This window comes from Desmodus rotundus, chromosome 2 (assembly GCF_022682495.2).
Source record: "Desmodus rotundus isolate HL8 chromosome 2, HLdesRot8A.1, whole genome shotgun sequence".
NCBI lineage: Eukaryota > Metazoa > Chordata > Mammalia > Chiroptera > Phyllostomidae > Desmodus > Desmodus rotundus.
In genome coordinates this window covers 148,659,015-148,681,313 of record NC_071388.1, presented here as the reverse complement: position 1 = coordinate 148,681,313, position 22,299 = coordinate 148,659,015, and the positions used below count along the sequence as shown (strand labels likewise).

Below are 22,299 nucleotides of genomic sequence, written 5' to 3'. Positions count from 1 at the left end.
CACAGAACCCTCTGGTCTCATCCACGAGCTGCAGAATCAGATTCTCTGAGGCTGATGAAAAGGTCGAGAGGCTTCCTGGTTAATTGAATTGTTAGCCAAGGGCGGGGCCACAGATCCAACGGGTACGTGACAGTGTCCATTGTCCTCAGTTGTAACTTCTTTTCAGGACTTAATCACTTGCAAAATACACTTGCATACACGTACCTAGTGAGCTTTGCTGTATGAAACGACCACATGCAAACTGCTTCCAACTTTGCTGTAAGATCAAATATCATTTCTACTTACAGAAGTTCTCACCTTAGAATTTCTAGTTGAATTTAGTGCCAAGTATCTATCAGTTATCAATTTTCAGTACCCAATCACAAAAGCTATATAATGCATGTTTTACCTTTGCCCTGACTGCCAGAGAGTTTAGCCAAACCTGATGCTTAGTTATAGCAAATAAACCCGTTCTCATAGTTACATATAAACTTCTCTTTCCTAGGGCACTGCTTTTCTATTTCTATTTTATTATAGTATTATGCTACATTATTAGAAGTTACACAATTTTAGGAAATTGATGGGAGCAAAATAAATACCAGTTCTTCTAGGAGCCAGTACATAGCAGGAAAACTGTAGAGTGAATTCAGTGAGGAAAGCAATAAAAGGTTCTCAATGTAGGGCGAGTAGTGTGGATTTCCAGGCTAGGACGTTGAGATTAGCAGGACCAGCTTCACCGTGAGGCAGCAGTCCCACCTTTCCACAACCTTAAAGGTAAGGTGTAATCACGGCAGTGGTCCGTGGAACCCCAGGGATCTCCCAGATTTTCTAAGTCACATTTTACTTTCATTTGTATTGTTCAGGCAAAGGAGCTCAGGTATCTGCCTGAGATTAGGCTTGCTTCTCTGCCTAAGGAGAATAAAGCATCTGTCATGACTTCCGAATCTTATAGATCTTTTTTTAAAATTTTATTTATTGATTTTAGAGAGAGCGAGAGGAAGGGAGAGAGAGACAGGGAGAGAAACATCGATTTTGTTGTTCCACTTATTTATGCATTTATTAGTTGACTCTTGGATGTGCCCTGACTAGGGATCAAACCCACAACCGTGGTGTACTGGGTACAATGCTCTAACCAACTGAGCTACCCGGCCAGGGCTTATAAATCTTTAATTCTTCAAAATTACTCTGAAAAATGATCTTAATGAGGGGCAAAGGGTGAAAATTTGGGACAACCGTAATAGCATAAAAATATATTTTAATAAAACACTTTTTAAAAGAATAGCAACAGATTCAATAAATGATCTTAGTGAGATGGCTCTGTACAATTGGGCTTTATTGCTTGACTTATTGAGTAGTCTGTGGTGTGACATACTAGCCCTCTGCCTTGCAATAGGGAAGGTGCTCCTCACCAAGTCAACCCAGTGGTGACTGCTGAAGCTACCCTACTGCGCCTCAGACTGATTTGCTGTGGAAGCGTTTATGTTGGGACCTGAAAAAAAAAAAACAAACCCAAACCTGCCATGTACCTTTTACTAAACAGGGGTGGTGGTGATTAACTTTCAGAGAATACATGCACATGTGACCAAAAAATTCAAAGCTTTTTCCAGTAGTATAAATAGTAAAGTAGTAAAAAGTCCTCTAGGGAACAGAAGTGCCAGGGCTCTTACCAACTTGCTTTCACTTGTCCTTGTCCTGACTGAAAAGTGTCACCATTCCTAATGAACAGGAGAAAGCCACGTTCTCACCAGGGGCCAACTTTGCCCCCAACTGCGCATCCTCACTGAGCGCGCCACACAAACCTCGAGAAAGAGGAAGCGAGGCTAATCTCCTCTCGGTTCATTTCAGACCTCAGGTTTTGCACAAATGAACTGTTCAGTACCTGTTTATTGAACTTAATCAGTCCTGCCAGGAGCATCAGCTGCTTCCTGCACACATAAATACTTATTTGAACCTTTTTCATAACGTTTTGAAGTCCATGGGAAAGGCCAAGTCTTTGTCTCTTCTCTTCACAGGACAGAAGAAAGGCAGTTCTGGATTGGATTTAATAAGAGAAACCCACTGACCGCTGGCTCCTGGGAGTGGTCTGACGGGACTCCTGTAAGTCTTTCCACACCAGAGAAAAGGAAATGAATTCAAAACAGGTGGCCCTGGACTACTTGGTAAACCAGCCAAATGAACCTGGAAGTAATACCCATATTTCCCATGACTCAGATCCAAATCAGAAACAACACCACACCTTGGTACCAGAAGAGTTATTTCAGCAACATCCTGGGAAATCTTTGCTAGCCAGAGAGTTCTGTGGTCAGCTGTAAGCTCTTATCCTGAAAATGAATCAAAATCTCCAGAAAGGTCCTCAAGCCACTTACCATCTAAAGAGTCTCCATGAGAGAGGCAGCTGTTCTTTAAAATAATACCAGGCTTCCTTTAATCCACCCTCCCTGTCAGTCTAGCACCTTATTAGGTGAGTGTAGGACCCTCATTCTTTATGTCATAACGAAAAGAACCATTTTCTAGTTATCTCACTCTAAAAGGACAGAAATCCCAGTCTTAAAAATATCACCTCTTTCTCAGCCAAAGCAAGTTGTTTGGAAGGAAAAAGAGAAAGACTTGCTTTTCATCAAGCCTCATACTTGTAAAAAACCTCTGTGAAGGAAAGAGGGAACTCATTACCACTTATTTTTTCAGGTACAATGAGGAATTCTCACATTTTCCTAAGGAGGATAGGGGAAAAACAACAGAAGCGGTATCCCAGATTGAAATGGGGTCCATCTGAGGGCACAGGCAGAATCAAGCTACTCAGCTACACTGTGAAACACTCAGCTACACTGTGAAATGGGGAGGCTAGAAATAGCCTTCAGTGAGCATTCAGTGCGGCCCGTTCGCTGAGCTCGAATTCTGTCCTCAGTTCTGCGCTGAGGGCACTCCTGCGTGGTCTCTTTCCTTCCTTACCATAATTTAGTGCAGTGAGGATTGAAGTGATTAATTAATTTGCCTAAAATAATATCTAGGAGAGCCAGGATTGGTACACAGGTGGTCTGCCGCCACAGCCACAACATTATAATGTCTCCTAGTTGTCAAATATCAGTAGCTAAACTGCGAAGTAGTAAACATCAATAGAGAGAAGGGAGCTTGAGGCCTGCAACATAGCGTTCAAATTTGTGTCAAGGGAGAGATTTGTGGAAAAGCTATGTGCTTACAGTGAGAAGAAAATAACAAGGGCATGCTATTAAAAAAAAAAAAAAGTCTTCCACCCATGTACTGCTTCTGTGAAAAGGGCGTCAGGACGAGAGAGTGGGAAGAGATCTTGAAGATCAGCCAGCCCCACCCCTCTACTTTGCTGATGAAGAAACAGAGGCCCAGAAAGCAGACGGGTTATGACAGGGTTGACCTGCCCCCACATGGCATGGTTGGGTGGTTAACATCAGTATGGCACTTCAAAGTGGCACATGTACATAGAGGTTGAGAATACTGCGTTTCATTTCAGTAAAACCAACTCACTGGTAATAGGAGAGGAATAGACAATTCGGATCACAATAAAGGAGATAAAGCCGTGAAGCAGTGTGCGAGCTCCTTACCCACTAGATAAAGTGAATATTCAAACCCATGCTGTTCTCTGAGTCATAGTTTACATACATTTATTTAAGTCAGAGGAATTGTTGCATGACGGTGTACGTGTCTGAAGAGGAGTGTAGATGGTTTCAGAACACCCTCTTTTTTCCAAATTCTTAAACTAATTTCGCCTGTGTCCATCTACTCTTCTATCAGGTAGTCATTAAATCATTGAAAAAGTTGAAGCTTTATTTAATACCCCTGTTGTGTATTGGAAACATTCATGGAAAATAGTTTCCTGATTAAAGCTAGTGGTAGCTTAGAATTTAGCATTAGAAACTAAAAGCTTTGCGTCTGCACAAAAGAACCTACGGTACTTTGTCATGTATAATGCGCACCCATATTTTGGGCTGAAACTTTCAGGAAAAAAACCTTTCCTTTTAGTTCTTTCATTCAATTATTTATTTATTTTTATTTAAAAATAAAACCGATTATTGTATTCCAGGGTATTATTTTGCATCCGAATATCATTATTGCTTTTTGGAGTTACACTTTTAATGCATAAGCATAAATAAAATAATTTAAAACATTTATATAGATATGAAATAAGTACTACCCATGTATAATGTGTATCCTTATTTTTCCCTCAAAAATTTGAGCAAAAATGTACACATTATACATGGCAAAATACGATGCCTCAAATATGAGACCCAAGTCTGACAGGTCCCTGAGCCTCGAAGAAGCTTGCCCAGGACGCCTGGACCAGCCTGATCCCTCCAGTGAGGAAACAGTGCAAGTTCAGAAGGAAGCGTGCGTCTGCTTTGTTTTTCTGGAGAAGGGAGTAGCATGCCTCTTTTAAGGAAAAAAGCATCTTTCAGAAAAAATGCTAAAATTTGATTAGCTTGTTCTTCACAAATGGGGAACAACCTTTAACTGGAATCATATCCAGACATTTCCGAAGCTTCCTCCAAAATTGGTCTTGGTTTATTTAGAAGGATGCCTTTTTTGATCTTTTGATATTTTTGTGAGGGAATCATCATTAAGGAATAATGAACTTCATGTGCTGCAGGTTGTCTCTTCATTTTTAGACAATACGTATTTTGGAGATGATACAAGAAATTGTGCCATTTATAAAGCAAATAAAACATTGCTGCCCTTGCACTGCGGTGCTGAACGTGAATGGATATGCAAAATTCCGAGAGGTAAAAATATTAATAAGATCTTTACTATATGTTTGCTTTCTACTAATCTATACAGCACTTTCCCAAGTGAAGAGGTACAGGGATCTAAAATGCAAGCAGCTTGGATGACAGTACCAGTAACCTTCATGATGAACCAACTGCACCATGTGGCAAAGAAAATATATGGTAGGGGGATGAACAAAGGGGACATTAGTGCATTATGCTAAGTTAGTTATAGGAAATGAGGATAACTGACTATGTTGTGTTGTACTTCAGCGAGTCCAATCTGGAAGGAATGTCATAGCAACCTCACAAGCAAACAAAATTACTTGTCAAATGAGTCTATGAAAGCACCTCACAGAGTGCGTGATACACAGTAGGCCCTCAACAAGTGGAGCCCCACATCCTTCCTTCTTTCATCAGAGTCCTCTCCTGAGCCTCCTCCTCAAGTATGAGAACTAACCATACTCCAAACCTCACAATGAACCTGGTTTTTAAATGGTTTTTTAAAAGGTGAAACACAAAATATTGTGTTTAGATCTGAAGCAATTCAGAGATAGCACATCTGTGAAGAAAGGTTACTCAGGGTGGTTTGTTTTCACTTTGCAGACGTGAGACCCAAGATTCCACCCTGGTACCAGTACGGTAAGAACTGTCCTTCCAGTTCTTGAACTTCTAATTATGTGTAACTATACACCATTACTGTATTATTACAGTCCTCCAATCGAGTCCTTTTCTTATGTTAATATAGAGCTAATTTGTTCAAATTAATAATTAATAAATTATAATTAATAATTAATAAATAATCTAATACATGTCATTAAATGTGATTAAAGACCAATATCATAGCTTAACTCTGTTTTTACAACACATGATTTTAAAATATGCATCTACCCTAGAACTTTGAATACAAATGAAGGTTTCTTTTTTAAAAAAATGATTTTTTAAATTTATTTATTTACAGAGAGAGGGGAAGGGAAGGAGAAAGAGAGGGAGAGAAATATCAATGTGTGGTTGCCTCTCACATGCCCCCTACTGGGGACCTGGCCCACAACCCAGGTATGTGCCCGGACTGGGACTCGAACCAGAGATCCTTTGGTTTACAGGCCTGCACTCAATCTCCTGAGCTACACCAGCCAGGGGACAAATGAAGGTTTCTTACACGAGACAGACGAAGGAAAATGATCAAGTGTTTAAATATACTTATTTACACAAGCACACACACAGGTTTAATGCTGAGTGACCAAATGACAAATTTGGGGTGCATCGCAGCATATCCTATGTAAGTCTGCATTGTATCGGTCAATGGTTTTTGCATCACTTGCATTGTTTATTTTTCTTTCAGATGCACCCTGGCTCTTTCATCAGGATGCAGAGTACCTTTTTCATACATATGCCTCAGAATGGTCCGCCTTTGAGTTTGTCTGTGGCTGGCTGCACAGTGATCTCCTCACAATTCATTCTGCCCATGAGCAAGAATTCATCCACAGCAAAATAAGAACGGTACTTGAACACAAGTAACTATGAGTAATGTGGAGCTTAGCTCCTTCTTCTGTCCTTGGGGGATTTTTTTTATTTGACTTCAGACATTTATTTAAGTTTCATTAAAAGCCACACACATTTAATAATCATTTCTTTTTCTGATATAGAGATTAAGAGAAAATAATGGGAAAAATGCAGGTTTACTATGTTGGTCAGAGATTTCACTCTTATGCTTTACTAGCAACAGTGGTGAGCAAGTAGAGTTTTATTGCTTTCATGAGGTCCATTTGAACATCCTACATATTTATTCAGAGTCTATCCTTCTAGAGTCTGGGGCTCTATCAGTGAGTGATTAAAAGAGACCAAAACTCCTGCCCTCTTGAACATTACGATCTAGGGTGGGAAGAAATACCATAATCAATACAAGTAAACAGAATCACACAGTGTGTTAGAAAAAGGCGAGTAGATAAAGGGCCCTGAGGAAATGAGAGCGTACATGAGGGACAAGGAGCATCTGGAGGTGCGAGGCTGCTTTAAAGTTTTAGTTTTTACTTACAAGAGTACAAATTTTTGTTTTGTAAAAACTCAATATACAGAAGATGGTTAGGAGATTTTCCATTTCAAGTTAGATAGAAAAAGACTAGACTTATTCTTTTGAGGAGCTATGGTAATTAGAAATAAGCAGGTAGAACCTGTTAAACAATGAAAGATGGCCAGGGATTAGAGTACATTTTCAGTTTACTTCTTTATGAAGTGTTTATTGAGCATTAGGTATGTGTCGCGCACTGGGGTATTTGCCAAAGATATAAACACATGAACGACACGAAAATGAGATGTAATCTCTTTTTTAAAAAAACTGGGAAATTGCAATGTACTAAGTAAAAAGGGAGCAGTACAAATTACCAGGGGCACTCAGGGCGGACAACCTCACCCCCAATTTTCCCTATGAAATTCTTGAAAGTAAGACAAAGCCTTTCTTCTTTTTTATAATTTAACATTATTTCATAATGTCCAGGAATTCTTTCTCATTCTATCATCTTTTCGTGTTTGTAAATTGACTTAAAATGAAGCTTGGTATTAAAGCATTCTTCGCTTGTAAGAGAAATGCCTTCTTCACAGCTCCTGCGGCTTTTCCACTTTGGTAATTCTGTCCGATGCCCACTTAGCCTGTGAGGTATAGGCAGGTCAGGACTGCTACTGAGTTTTGAGGGGAAAGCCAAGAAACAGGGCTAGATGTCAGCCCCACAGTCCCCCAGGGACTCAGTGGCAGACAGCCACAGAGCCAGGTGTGCCCCACTCTTGGTTGGTTCACGTGCTACTTTACCACCCTTCTGCTCCCTCAAATGTAACACTCAAGGCAAACTGTAATGTTAAGTATCAACAAATTACATATAATGATGTCAGAAAATACGTTTATTTCTTTAACTAGACAGCAGACTCCTCACCCAAGGTGGCAATAACAAGGGACAAAACCGACCCATCAACTTGGCTGAGTGTATATCCCATAGAAGGAGCTGATATCTGGCCAATACTTATCATAATGATGTCAAGCGCTGTGATAAGTGCTAATGTTTCATGGCATTTAATCTTTCCAGGAACTCTCTGTGGGAAGTGTTATTGATACATTTTACAGATGAGGAAGCTAAGACTCCAAAGAGGTGAAGTGACTGGATTGGTTACACAGCTGCCAAGCGGTGGAATTTGGAAGTGAACCCAGGCCATCTGACTTAACTAATCATAAAAAAAACACAAAAAACAAAAAAACCCTCTGCTGGCAGCAAAACAGCAGTATTGGGGTATATAGGAGCACAATGCCTCCATTACATTAAAATGCTAGTACCAAACCCTCTCTGACTCTGGGCAGTGTGGCTCAGTTGCTTGGGTGTCATCCTGCAAAGCAAAAGGTCAACAGTTCAATTACGGTCCAGCACATGCCTGGGTTTCAGGTTTCATCCCCAGTCGAGGTGCACACGAGAGGCAAGATAGATGTTTCTCTCCCTCGCATTCTCCTTCCCTTCCCCTCTCTCTAACAAATACATTTAAAAAACCTTTTTAAAAACCCTCCCCAGAAGATGGCACCAACTCTGTCACAGACATGAACAATACAGGGCTTCTTTGATCATTTCAACAGAGTTTAGCTCTCCTGGGAACATCTGCAGGTATTCTCTCTCCAGCTTTCCCTCACTGCAGCCTTTGGTGGTTGGGAAGCCAGGAGGGGTGGCGGAGTTAATACCTCCCACACATGGACTAGTGAAACTCACGGGTTAGCAGTTTGAGAAGTCACAGTCAGTGCCATGATTAGTTGAAGACTAGACATAGTTGTGGTCTCAGACCAGACAAACCTTGTGAGGTGTCTTATGTGGCAACCGTTGTTGCCTGACCTGTGGCCATGTTGACACAGAATGCCCTGTCGGTATTGCGGGCGAGCAGCTGACCGATCTAACCCAGCCCTGTGCTACAGAATACAGTTAGTGTGATGGTATGGGATGTGGAGACTAAGAAAGGGTAGCAATTTAGAAAAAAGAAAGCTGTAGATTTCTAAAGCAATTTTTATTTCTGCATAACCTGTGGCTGTGTTAGGCACTTTTGTTGGTGGTAATGGTGGTATGTATGGTGACCCTTTACATTTCATAAGTAAGAAATTCCATGTGTAAAAACGTACTGCTGGAATGAATCAGTCCAGAAGTTATTTTATTCCAGAATGAGGAACTAAACATGTAGAGGCCATACTACTCACTTTGTCACACACCCATCCTCTAAGTATAGGAAGAATCAGAATAGAGAATTAAATGTTTTTTAATTACATATGTGTTCTATAGCTCCTCTTTGAAGAGTAGTAACTTAGAAATACGAGAAACAAAAATAACACTTAGTTGGAAAAACACGATGAGTCAATATTTTCTCTTTGAATAACGAAAGACCACAAGGCAGGAGGAGAGAGAATTTTTGACCACCTGCTTTTTGAGCCATCTTGTTTATCAGATCAATGCCTAAAAAAGTGTAAAGCTACAAGCTCTTTAGGAGTTGTTTGGCATGAACTACTAGCCAATTTGTCTGCTAAAATTCTTATGCTGTGCTATGCAATATTTGCATTATGAAATTTTGATTTACTTTTAAAATTTAATTTTAAATATTTCTAACAAAAATATATCAAAGATATTAGTCATTTGCTAAATGCTGGTATTCTAAACCCTTAAATGACTCAGTTTTGCTATTTTGATGGAAACGCTGTAAGAGATGACAGGTCATTGTTCCTTACATCATTTAGAGGTTTAATACATTGGCCGTTGCCGTGTTTTATTTCTTTTTAGTCAGTGTTCTTCCCATATGATGCTATCTAGAATGGCTGTTTGAAAAATCATAATTGATATTATGAAATCCATGGTCATATCATATTTTTAATATTCTTTTTTATAAAGAATATTAATGTCTTCTATTGTTGTGGTTTTCATACCTCTGCTAAAATTTAAGACGCCCGTTTTTCGCATTGGATTTTACACTCCGGGTATCTTCTAGCTTGTCCCATGAAACTGTGTTCCACATCACACTAGGTTATGATGTGCCTTGTGCACGATCACCGTGCTATAATGAGGTGGTTATAAATAGGCCACTTAAGATGCAGTAGTTATAATTTCTCTTTAAAGGTCCTTAATTGGGCAGTGAGCAATCGGGCCGTGATTTCCACTATTGTTGCACATGAGACCTCTTTAGATTGAATGAGATCGTTGTGGTTCTCCCACCGAGTTCACGACCAGTCTCAGCGGACCCATCCCAACGCCTGATGATGGGAATCAAAACTCAGCGTGTAAGAACACGTCCGTGAAACAACACCTCAGGGATGCAAAATTATAGTTGCTCCATCTTGCATTGTTCCCAAATTGCTGATATGGCAGACAGCCACACTGTTTAAGGAGTAAAAATACCTGTTTATAAATTAGAATGTTAGAAAGCTATGAGGTTTTGTTTTATAATGACCTGAAATTCATATGGAAAAAAAACATATCTATATATCTTAAAATGTATTCTCAAGTCTTTACAGAAGAAACGGAAGTGCAAATTTAAATATATAATGCCTTGAGAATGTTTTAGCATTAAAAAATTGAGTTACATTCTACACACGCAGCACACAAACAACGAAGTATATTAATTTAAAGGTCTTAGAGAATCCTTACTGCCCCTTCCTCTTTTGTAGGTGAAGAAGGAATTTCAATCTCCTGGGTCCTAAGTCCGTATCACATGTGTTCTGATGTGTGTGTGCGCAAGCCCACATGCACGCACACATTTGGATTTTATGCCTTATTACACTGAGATCTGTGTGATGAATAATAGCGTAAAACTAATAAAAATACACAGGATGATTTTTTCAGTTGTCAAACCCTGGAAATTCTGTGCTATTCTTTTGTCCGGTTTTGCATTTCACTGTTTCGTTAGAGCGGGGAGGGCGCTAACACTCAGTGTAAAAGCTTACCAGACTAATCTCTAAAATTCAAAAGCTTTCTACTATTGATGCCCTTGTGCCCTGAATTGTTTTCCAAATACAGTGACATATACAATGAGCTTCTATAAATCACTGAGAAGTTAAGTGACTAAATTCTCAGTCAAAAAAAGAAATCTACATCGTATTTTGCTTTACAATATTCCTTGCTCAATCCCTAGTATAAGAGAAATGTACTTTTAAATACATAGGAAAATTTGTAAGAAAGGTATTGCATGGTGTGTGAAATTAAAATTATTTTCAGTATTTAATTCCAATTTTCCTTCATAATGAGGAGGGAATATTTTAGAATAATGAAGTTTTAAGTTTTCTCAAGATGCTAGGCCTTAGTGTACTCTTCTTGAGATAATTGGGTAATATACTGAAAAATAGAAAGCTATTAACAGCAACCCCATTAATCTTAATAATGAAAAGGGAAAACAGGTAGAATGAATGCTGACACTTTTCTTTCTTTTTAAATAGCTATCAAAGTACGGTGTCAATTGGTGGATTGGACTTCAAGAAGAAAAAGCCAATGGTGAATTTCGGTATGAACCTACATTAAGTAGCATTTAATTTTGTTTGACAGGTTTTATTTGCAAAATGATTGTACTACCTCTTAGTGATCAGTTTGTTGAGTAGCCTCCAAACATTATCTTTAGCTTATAATTTTTCATTTTCCTAACTCAAGGCATGAGTATTATTTTATTTAATAAAATATTATGCCTTCAATCCATACTGTATTCCAAGAACAGTGTTGAAGACTGAGCATGAAGAATGAGAGAAGACCTTACAATTTTTAATTTTCTTATAGCTGGAGAGATGGAGCTCCGGTAATATACCAGAACTGGGACAAAGGAAAAGAAGGATCTATGAAAAATCAGAGCCAGAAATGTGGCTTCATTTCATCCATAACAGGTTATTTTATTCATCCATTTTGGGGTTTACAGCACAAATTAATGACACTCAGGAGCCTTGAAATCTCCTCTTCATGACATTGACGAGTGAGAAAGTTTTGTTTGGTTATTTTCCTTTTGAAATGAATGTGTTCGACCTCATCCATCTTGAGGCTTACAAATGGCCATTCGTACAGTTTATTCCATGAATTCATGTTTTCGAGATTAATTTACATTCAGATAAGTCCTTCCTCATAAACTAAAACAGCATCAAAAATAGGTCCATTGAAATTGGTCAGAAATATGTCTGCCAAATACTATTCTCTATGAAATTTATGAGCCCATTTTTATCTCTTCCTAGTATCCAGTTTATAATCAGCCAGATCTTTAACCTCTGAGAAATTTACTTCCAATTTCCCATTTAAGAAAAAATTATATTGAATTCAGTAATCTTTTTTAAAAAATACCTGTTATTAATTGCTGCTTACCTTAGAACACCAGCTGTTTGCAGTGGGATTTAGAAGTACATATATGTTGAAGGCTATTTTTTTAAATTCTACTCATCAGTACATTGTTATTTGGGTTGATTGCCTACTCATATCCACCCCAATCTTTCTATCCAATAGAAGGTAATGATATTCTCAACTCTAACAGATTCACAGCAAACCTGCGTCCCAAGTCAGGAGCAGAATAAACATGGAAAGCACTCCTTGATGCACGGGTTTCTTACAAAGTTAGGAAAAGAAAAACCATGTGGTTAATCAGCTCACTTTTGCCAGCAGGTGTCACAACAGCCTACAAAAAGGCTGTTTTGCGATTCTGGAGGAAGAGCAGCTAATCTGCATTAAAAATAGCATTCCAGCCCCTCCTTGCAACTAACATCCTTTTGGAGTGTATCTCTCATACTAGAAAACTGAATCTGCCCTTGGAATTTGCATGCATCCGGGCCCTGTTCTGGAATTATAACTTGAATGCTAATGAAATACAGTCTATAATCTTCTCTGAAAAGATAGCTCCTCTAAATTCAAACACATTTTCCAGGAGGCTGAGGACTTTGGGATATATTTTCCTGAGGGCATGTCTATATATGATATGACTGTTTTGTTTAAGTGTCAGTGTTAAGAAGAGTTCCTTTCTTAAAAGTTCATGGGTTTATTTTTCTAAATTATTATATATTTGAAGGAATTATAAAACATAAATGATCATCTACTGCCTTAGAATCTTTTCTCTAAGAGAGATAGATTTAAGAATTTTTTTAATCTATTTTTTAATTAAATATTTTGATTTTTATTGTTGTTCAAGTACAGTTTTCTGCCTTTTCCCCCACCCCTCCCCACCACCCCAGTCCTCCCCACCTCCCTCCCCTGTTTGCACCCCCCCTTGTTATTGTCCATGTGTCCTATATAGTTGTTCCTGTAAACCCTTCACCCTTTTCCCCCACTATCCCCTCCCCTTTCCCCTCTGGTTACTGTCAGCTTGTTCCCAATTTCAATGTCTGGTTATATTTTGCTTGCTTGTTCATTTTGTTGATTAGGTTCCATTAAAGGTGAGATGTATGGTATTTGTCTTTCACCACCTGGCTTAAGAAATCTCTCTTTAAGAAAGAAAGATTCTCTCTCTTTTCTCTCTCTAAATTGAAGTTGAATACTTTAAAACAATTACTCTATAAAATATTCTTTTCTTAAACAAGTTAAATACTCTTAGAACTTTAATCACTTCTATGATTTCAACTGCAGTGATTGTTTAGATTTTTTTGCATTTATATTATTGAATTAGAATGACTGACTTGGCACCTTGCCCAGTTAGCTTTTGTCACTGGAGAACTGTATGATTCATAACTAAATTTGGTTCAATTTTTATATTTAAAAAACAATTTATGACAAACCATGGAGTCATAAAAATAGCAATCAATAGACAATGTCTACAAAGAATCACCATTGTTTTTATTCATTTCTAACCCATTTTCCCCTCCAGGACTCTGGTCTAGTGAAGAGTGTTCAGTTTCTATGCCTAGCATCTGTAAGCGAAAAAAGTTTTGGATCATAGAGAAAGAGAAAGATACACCAAAACAGCATGGAACATGTCCTAAAGGATGGCTATATTTTAACCACAAGGTAAACTTCTTCACAAAAAGTTGCCTTTGTTTCTCTTTTGTAGATGTTAATTGTAGAAAATAATCCAAAAGTGGTTGTGGCTTTGAAAAACCATGATTTGTCCATTGGACCTGGAACTTTTTTGTCACAACTTTCAACCGATTTGAGAAGTTTTCGATTTAGGGACAACCCTATTGGAATAAGGAGCGTTTGTGAGAAACAGCCCTGACACCACCTTTCATCTGTATATTCAGTTACTCATTGTGCCGCGTGCCTGTGTGATGCCTGCGTGCGTGTGCACATGTGTGCAGGTGTGCCTGTGTGTCTCGGCCCTGCTCCCAAATGAGTTGTCCACTGCAGTGCACCCAGACTCCATCAGGTCCTTCTTGTGTCTTCGCCGCCTGCACACTTCCCTGCACAGAGCTCGGCCTGCCTTGTGGATTGGCCGACCAATAACACGGCTCAGTCAATGTCATCCTGATCCTCCTAAAATGGGTGCTTCCATGCAGAACTGATTTTTTTTTAATTGGTAGTGTGGATATTGTAAACCAGATTTATTATTTCAGATATAGCCTCCAATTAAGGCCTAGCCTTCCCCTCCACTCCTTACGTTGCATAATAAAATAAGGCCTTGGGGGAAAGTAATTAAAATGCATCCCAAATTATAAATATTTACTGTTTGATCATCAAGAGCCAATTTTTAATCTGTATGTTCAGTTGTATTGGCAGGGGATTCTCTCCTTTGTGATCTTCCTCTCATTGTTCATTTGTGAAATGGAACCATTTGGATTTTAGACATGTTCATTGAGCACCACTATGTATTTGGCACTGAGTTTTTTAATTGGGGTAAAATTCATGTATATAGAATTTACCGTCTTCATTTTTAAGTGCATAGTACAGTTGTGTAAAGTATATTCATGATGTTGTGCAATGAATCTGCCATTTTCATCTTGTAAAAAACCTAAAACTCTGAACACATTAAACGGCAGCCCTTCGTTCGCCCTCCCCCAAGCGCCTGGCATCTACCGTTCTACTTCCTGGTCTACTAGTCTGACTACTTCAGATTCCGCCTGTAAGTGGGATCGACCCAGTGTTTTTCCTGTGTTGACGGGCATAGTTCACTTAGCACTGCATCCTCCAGACCCCTCCGTGTGGCAGCATGCGTTCAGTTTCCTTTCTTTTGAAGACAGAGCATACATATAGATGGCTAAAATCCTGCCACAGGAGTCCTGCTCATTTACCTTAACACTTCCCTTTATTTTGTTTAAGAGAAATAGTTCTGAGATTGACTCGTCTGTCACCTACATTTGGAATAAGTGAGTTTATCAGATTATTAGAGAAGTTGATAGATAGCTGAGAGAAATGGAGAGCCCAATGTGGATGGTTCCCCCGCTTAATAATAATAAAAAAAGCTACCAAAGGAAAATTAGGAGATAGCAATGATAGACATTACTCACTTCACAGTTCGGAATGAGTTCCAATATTACATCTTATTAAACTTTGTTTCTTGTTTGTCATCCTCCTAGTACCAATTTTTATTGGTTATTTCTAAGAAAAAATTCAGGTGGTTGACTGTCAACCTCCTAGAGTTTTAAACCTGAGATACCAGAAGTTAAGCATCTTTTCTAATGTTTATAGATGATTTCCTCCGTGTTTGAGGATGTAAAAGAGGCTTGACTAGGGATTACCCTGGGAGCATACTTGTCACAGCAGGGCTGTAGGGGAAAGAAATTCTAAGTGTGTGTGTGTGTGTGCATGTGTGTGTATTAGATTAACTTTTATGCTTCTACTTACACATTTTTATACAAGGACCTGAATTAAGTGCTAATGGCTTTTTTGCACCATCTAGTTTAGCATTAGCAAGTATCTTATTTCATGCACAACATCTTAAAAAACACTCTTTAAAAATTTTTATTCAAATTAGCAGGATTTTATTCATTCATTCAACTATGTTGGATATTGTTAAGTCAATGGTGAGGAAAAATATACACAATCCCTTCTCTTTTGGAGCTTATAGATTTAAGGGGGAACAAACATTAGTGAATCCATCAGGAAAATAGGGTATAATTTAAAATTGTGACCCATATGATGAAGAAGTGTTATAAAGTTCTATAAAATGCCTGACTGAGGTGGTCAGAAGGACAGGGAGCAGTAAAAGCAGGGGGAACAGCATGTGCTGAGGTCCGACAGTGAGAGGGAACAAGACATAGTTAAGAAACTAAAGGAAGCTTACAGATCTAGAATATGAGGGTTGAGGTGAAAGAAGTAGGTGGGGGTTAAAGCATCTTAGATTTTCTGGGGTTTGCGCCAAGGGCAATAAGAAACCCTCGAAGGGTTTTAACTAAAGAGGGGCATGATCAGGACTGACTTTTGAGAAGAGTCACTCAAGCTGCCCATGCCAATAAAAGGTGGAAGAGGGCCAGGTGAGAAAGGCAAGAGCAGTTAGGACGCTACTGCAGTTGTCCAGGTGAGAGGTTATTAGTAGTTTGAGCTGAGGCGATGGGGACAGCGAACGTGGGGCAGCGGGAATAGTGGGGGACCCTGAGAAATGGGGTTTCCAAACGGTGGGGCTGGAGGGGTGATGGAGTGGGAGAACGAGGGTGACGCCCAGGTTTCAGGCTTGTGTAACTGCAGCGTGGACTGTGTCTCTCCATGTCGGTAAGAACCCTGGGGAAGGGCCATGTTTGGGGACATGCTGGGGGACAGATTTTAAGCTGGAAATGACTTTGAAATGAAAGAAGAATTTTATATTCAAAACTTGTTTGGAATACAGGAGGATATCCTCAATTCACAATCATATTCAGAGATGCATTATACTTGATCACAGTTTGCAACTTAGTAAGTAAATAAACAGTTTAAAATTAAGGATGTTGTACTTCATTTTGCTGCTTGCTTTATTTATTAATGACACCGTTTTGAAGTGTGTTAGTAAATATGTTATATTTTTAGAAACAGGGAAGTCCTGTAACAGGAGGTTACACCGTCAAAGCGAAGCTGGTAAATCTTGGCCGAGGCAAATGTTGGGGAGAGGGGTGGACGAAGAGGGGAGCATGTGTGTGTGCGTGCGTTTTCTGGAGAGATTTATTGAGCTAACTGAACCAATGCGGTTCATCGGTATTTATGAATGGTTCATTAGTGTGACTATCTGAACACAAGGTGAATTCACATTAAATGATAAGACTTCCTAATAATTACTATGTGCCACTCTTTGGAATTTGTAATGAGAGTAAAGAGGAAAAATAAAAGAAATAGATAAAAGGACAGTTGTTGTAAAATTGAAACCTTTTACAGCCAATTCTGTTTCTTTGTGAAGCAAGCGAGGTAAAGGGACCCAGAATTGAAAATGTACTTCCTCTCTTAGTTGGTGACTCAACTTCAGGCTAGATCAGGGTTTCTGGTTTTTGTACTAAGAAAACGGAAAATCACTGAAGGGTATAAACTAAAGAGTGACGGCCTCAGAACTGAGTCCTGAAAAGTATTATCCAGGCACTATTGACATTCGGTGCCGGAAAATTCTTTGTTCTGGGGGACTGACCTGGGCAGTATAGAATGTTTAGCACCTCCCTGGTCTCTACTCACTAGATGCCAACAGCAACCGCCCCACCTCAAGATGGAATACCAACAATGTCCCCAGATATTATCAGAATATCCCCGGAGGGGCAAAATAACCCCATTCGAGAACCACTGGACTAAACCTAGAATATCCGACGCCCTTTGACAGCCATTTCAGAGTCCATTGGGTTTGTTTCATTCCATACATGTTTACTGGTGACTGTCTTTGCTGTGGTCAAAGAGGAACACTTAGTCTCTATGCTTTTTAAGGAATTTATGATGGGGGAAGAGACAGGGGACAAATTCAGAAACTAAGGAAGGGTGTCACCTTAGAGGAGGATGGGACTTTCTCAATGGCATGATCTTGAGATCTGACCTATTAATGACCAGCGTTACTTATGCTTATTGATGAGAGAATATTCTTACAGAGTATCCTTTGCATTAAGTCTCTCCTGACTTCTCTGGAATTTTGCCTGATCTGTTATAGCCTTTCCGCGCCCCCCTCCCCTTCCCCTGACTCCATCCAGCCTCACTAACATGTTTAAATCTAACAGAGCTTTGGGTGCCTGTCCTGCCTAGTAGCTACTGTTCCATTTCTCTTCCCATAATGAGTAACCCCTGCTGTGCCACAATCAGTCTCACTGCCAAATCCCACGGCCATTTTTTGTGTTCCGTTTGGCAGTGCTGGCCACCCTCCCTTTGTGTCTTCTTCCTGGGTCTCCTTGGTTCTGCCCGAGCTTCCCCTCTCACTGGGCTCATGTTTTCTTTTCTGGCTCTTCCTCACGGGCTTGCTGACCCCATGGCTGATTCCAAGTTCTTAGTGAATTTAAACAGCTGGTGTGGTTTTGACTCCTTAGTATTTCTCTCTCACTGCAACTGAAGAAGTGTATTTGTAATTGAAATTGAACTAAGCTGGTATTAGCCCAGTTTAGATTCAATCTGCCACTATAAACTGCAATCGGTCTGGTCCCTTTTTGGAAGGAATATTATTTTTCTTTGAGCAGAAGACCTTGTTCTGACACCTCGCGTGACAAAACGCAGCCTTGCTTCTGTTCCTGCCTCTCGCGGTGCAGGCTAGGCACGCACTCACCCTGAAAGCTGGCTCACTTCGTTTTACTTTCTCCTGTGGAGCCGCTCAGAGAAAACTATGAGTCATTTCTGAGCAAGAAAATTACTGAGTTTTCAAGGCTCATCTTCAGGGTCTTTGGGAAGTTTTTACTTCACTATAAAAATATGGAAGTAAACATTTTTTTTATTGTTTATAGTGCCTTTTGGTGAAAATCCACAAAGACCCAAGTGGCTGGAAGAACTGGACGTCTGCTCGAGATTTCTGTGTTGAAGAAGGGGGGACACTGGCCACCATTGAAAATGAGGTGGAACAAGGTATTCCATGTTCAGTAAGGCAAAAATAACCATTTTTATTCAAGTATTAAGTATTCTCCCCCGATTCTAACATTTCCAAATCAGTATTTTCCTGAGTTTTCTGTAAGGCTTACAACGCGACATCCGTAAAAGTTAGCGCACTGCGTTGCTTACACACTGTTAACTTTCGGAGACTTGCGTCTGTTCCACCAGCAGGAGTAGAAAGAAAAAGGACTATTTATGATCTGCATTTCAAAATGGCTGAAATAATATGAGGCAAAGTCCACTATAATTGCATGGCATACTTGTTCAGACCTTTTAGATTCACCTGCACACTTTTATTAGATGTTTAAGCAATTATATACTTTAGTTTAAACACAGCCAATAAATCCTCTTTTGTTAAGAAAGGCATTGAATGAATACTAGAAATTGTTTTCTTAATGACACGATGAAATCCCAGACTTCGTCAGCCAATTTCTGTCAATTTAAACTGAAACAAAAGTGAGAGAGACTGCATCACCTTAACAAGGACGAAGTAATTCTGACAATTGATTTATAATTAAGTCTCGCTGTCATTTAAATAAAATAGTAGCTATAAACAGAATTGCCTGATTAACCAAATGGTTTACATAGTATTGGCTTTTATGATGTATTCTTATTTTTCAGCTTTCATTACAATGAATCTTTTTGGCCAGACCACTAATGTGTGGATAGGGTTACAAAATGATGATTATGAGAGATGGCTAAATGGAAAGCCTGTGGTTTATTCTAACTGGTCTCCATTTGAGACAATAAATGTAAGTTTTAAGATTTATTTTTTAGAAATTGGCAAGAGATTCTATTCAAGACTTATTTACTAATGTTTTTATACCTCCTATATTTTATTGGCATGCATTTTTATTAGTTGGTTATTAATATTAATTTTTAATAATACTGTTTTATATTATTTTCATATGTTCCATAAATGTAATTACTTTATTCACAAGAATTATTTATGTTTTAGGTTATGAAGTGATTTGTAAACAAGTTTATTAAATGCAAACAGAAGAATAATGGTATTTAAAGTTTTAAAAATTATGTCCTTAATAAAAATGTCAATGTTGTAATGTTATATATATTTTTTGACAATGTATTCTTTTAAAGATCTCAAGTCGTAACACCACCAAAGTTCAAAAACACATTCCTCTCTGTGCTTTGCTGTCAAATAATCCTAATTTTCATTTTACTGGAAAATGGTATTTTGAAGACTGTGGAAAAGAAGGTTATGGATATGTTTGTGAGAAAATGCAGGGTAAGAAATACTGGCTTTTCTTATTCCTTCCGGTTCCATGGCCCGTCCTTCTCTTCCATGCTTGTTTTACATGCTGTGTAACTGGCAGTTCCATTGCTGACAGTGCCAGGCACCAGTTCTTTGAGCTTTATACATGTAGCTTTATTCTTTGAACTATATACATATATCATTTAATTTCCACTGCCCCAGGGTTATGCTCTCTCGTGGGGTCCTAAGGACTGCAGAGACCACTTCAGTGATGGCCAAGTTTATGCACCCATTTGGTCATATTCAAAGGTTTTATTGCTTTGCTCTTGGATTATGCATCTGTTCAGGCAATAAAAAAGCATTGCAAAATGCTAGGAAAGAGTCAAGGAAGTGAACCAACTCAATACTCACTCCTTTCTTGGAATCTTAAAAATGGTCTCTGAGACTAAATATGGCATGCAGGGTATTTCCAGATCTGGTGATGAGAACCCCCAATGACTTCTGGTGTGAAGTCCCAAAGCCATACTATTACAACTAGCCAGTGGGGTCGATGAACAGTGTGAGTGCACCTTAAGTGATCTTGAGTAATAAGAACAACAATCGCTCCTATCTCATGCTTTTACTGAGTGCTCAGCTTCCCTGCACCATGCCGCCCTAGAAGGCTGTAGTTTATGTCTGGAGCTGTGTACAACTCTGGGCAACCTAGTGTATGTACTTACCTGTAATGTGAATTATAGCTCTTCCTCTTGCTTGCTGTGAGCCCTTTAATGATACTAAGTACCAACCCACCTTCAGAAAAGCAGTTCAGGAGAGCCTTGTTTCCTAGTTCACAGGTATCACTTAATCACAATAGTGATTGGGAACCAAAGGAAAATACCAGGTCAGTTACATCAAGAATATTACGAGAAGAGCAGAGTTCTGTAGGGAAAGAAATATATCAATATACCATGTCCTTGCAACCTTATGATGTACCTGGCGCTGTCTGTGTCTTGGCTTTATAAGCATTATGCCATAAAATCCTCATGACAAATCTAAAAAGTAGGTAAAAGTCTTCCCATTTTATAAATGAGGAACTTGAAGATTAGAAAAAGTAATAACACACTCAAGGTCTCTCAGTTAAATACAATTATTCTATTCCACAACCTTGATGTTGATCTCTTCTTGAAATGTACTCCTGACCCCTTTCTTTCTTTGGTGGTTTTGGGACTAACAAAGTGTACGTTCTTTTGGAAGCAGTATAAATAGTGGGCACTGGAGTTCTTACCACTCCTGGGTTCCCGCCCCACCTCTGTAAATAAACTGTCGGTCAGGTTTCTTCTCTGAACATTGATTTCCGCATCTATAAAATGAAATATCTCATAGACTTTCTGTATATAAAGTGCTTAGCAAGTTCCCAGCATGTCTTTAACAAAGGATGATTCCTTTTATTGTTAGTTTCAAGCCATATTATTTAACTACACTTATCTATTTATTTGAGACAGAGAGAGAAATATCTTTTCGTTGTTTCACCTATCTGTGCCTTCATTGGTTGATTCTTGATCACGCCCTGACCCCGGATAGAACCGCAACCTTGGCATCAACACAGCGCTCCTACCGACCGAGCTCTGTGGCCAGGGCAGGCCCTCCTAATCTTAGAGACCACAAATGTGAGGTTTTGAGGGATTAACTAACTCCCAAGTTTTCTTAGCCATGCAGGGTCAGGACTAGAATCGAGCCACAAGTCTTCTGAGTATCCACATCTCACTATGTTCCTTTTCAAGCCCACACGTAATAAAATAAGTGTGTAGAAATAAATCCCAGCCACTTAGATCAGACACTTAAGAAACACTTACCTTGTTTTTGTATTTTAAGTTTTCAAAATCTATCCTATCCAAATACACAATATAATACAGAGCAAACAGACAAGGGCACATATTAAAGAGGAAACATCTGTATGTAAAACACAGACTTGCTTTTTACGTGATCACAACTGCTTGTGAACAAGAAAGCACCCATGATCACACGTGGGAAAACTTTGTGTTTTAATTTATAAATCTCAAATCCGACCTATGACTTTAACAGTAACTATTTATAAGAACAGTGTATTTCTGTTCATTGTTTTTTAAACTTCTTTATAGAGTATATCTATGTAAACATCAAATATGATAGTAACTATCGGACAGTCTCAAAAGCTTAATAAAGTATTATATTTGGGAATACACACTTGTAAATTATGTTTGCAGTGCAGTAAATGACTATATGACATATGTGTCGACGTGCTCTTAGTAAGCACTGCGTTCCGCCAGAGCGGCGTGTGTTAGGCAGAGCAGAGACAGCAGGATGAAACCTACCTAAGGAGATCCCATGAATTCCGCCGAAGAGTGGTCGGTTTGACAAAGGATGGTCAAAATGGGAAACCTTCTAGGAATGTTTAATGTACACTTATGTTTATATTTTTAAAAGAAACTCATTCACAAAATTTCCTATGTGTTTT

General features: G+C 38.9%; 1 protein-coding gene across 1 annotated transcript in view; it reads left to right on the top strand.

Annotated features, from left to right (window-relative positions):
* PLA2R1 (phospholipase A2 receptor 1) overlaps window positions 1-22,299 on the top strand; it is a 104,188-nt gene that overhangs the window by 70,031 nt on the left and 11,858 nt on the right. The window contains 10 exon segments of the mRNA XM_024579825.4: window positions 1,992-2,076; window positions 4,598-4,730; window positions 5,319-5,354; window positions 6,055-6,212; window positions 11,149-11,213; window positions 11,480-11,583; window positions 13,536-13,675; window positions 18,472-18,589; window positions 19,235-19,365; window positions 19,712-19,859. Of these exon segments, the coding sequence (XP_024435593.4) occupies window positions 1,992-2,076; window positions 4,598-4,730; window positions 5,319-5,354; window positions 6,055-6,212; window positions 11,149-11,213; window positions 11,480-11,583; window positions 13,536-13,675; window positions 18,472-18,589; window positions 19,235-19,365; window positions 19,712-19,859 (1,118 nt within the window).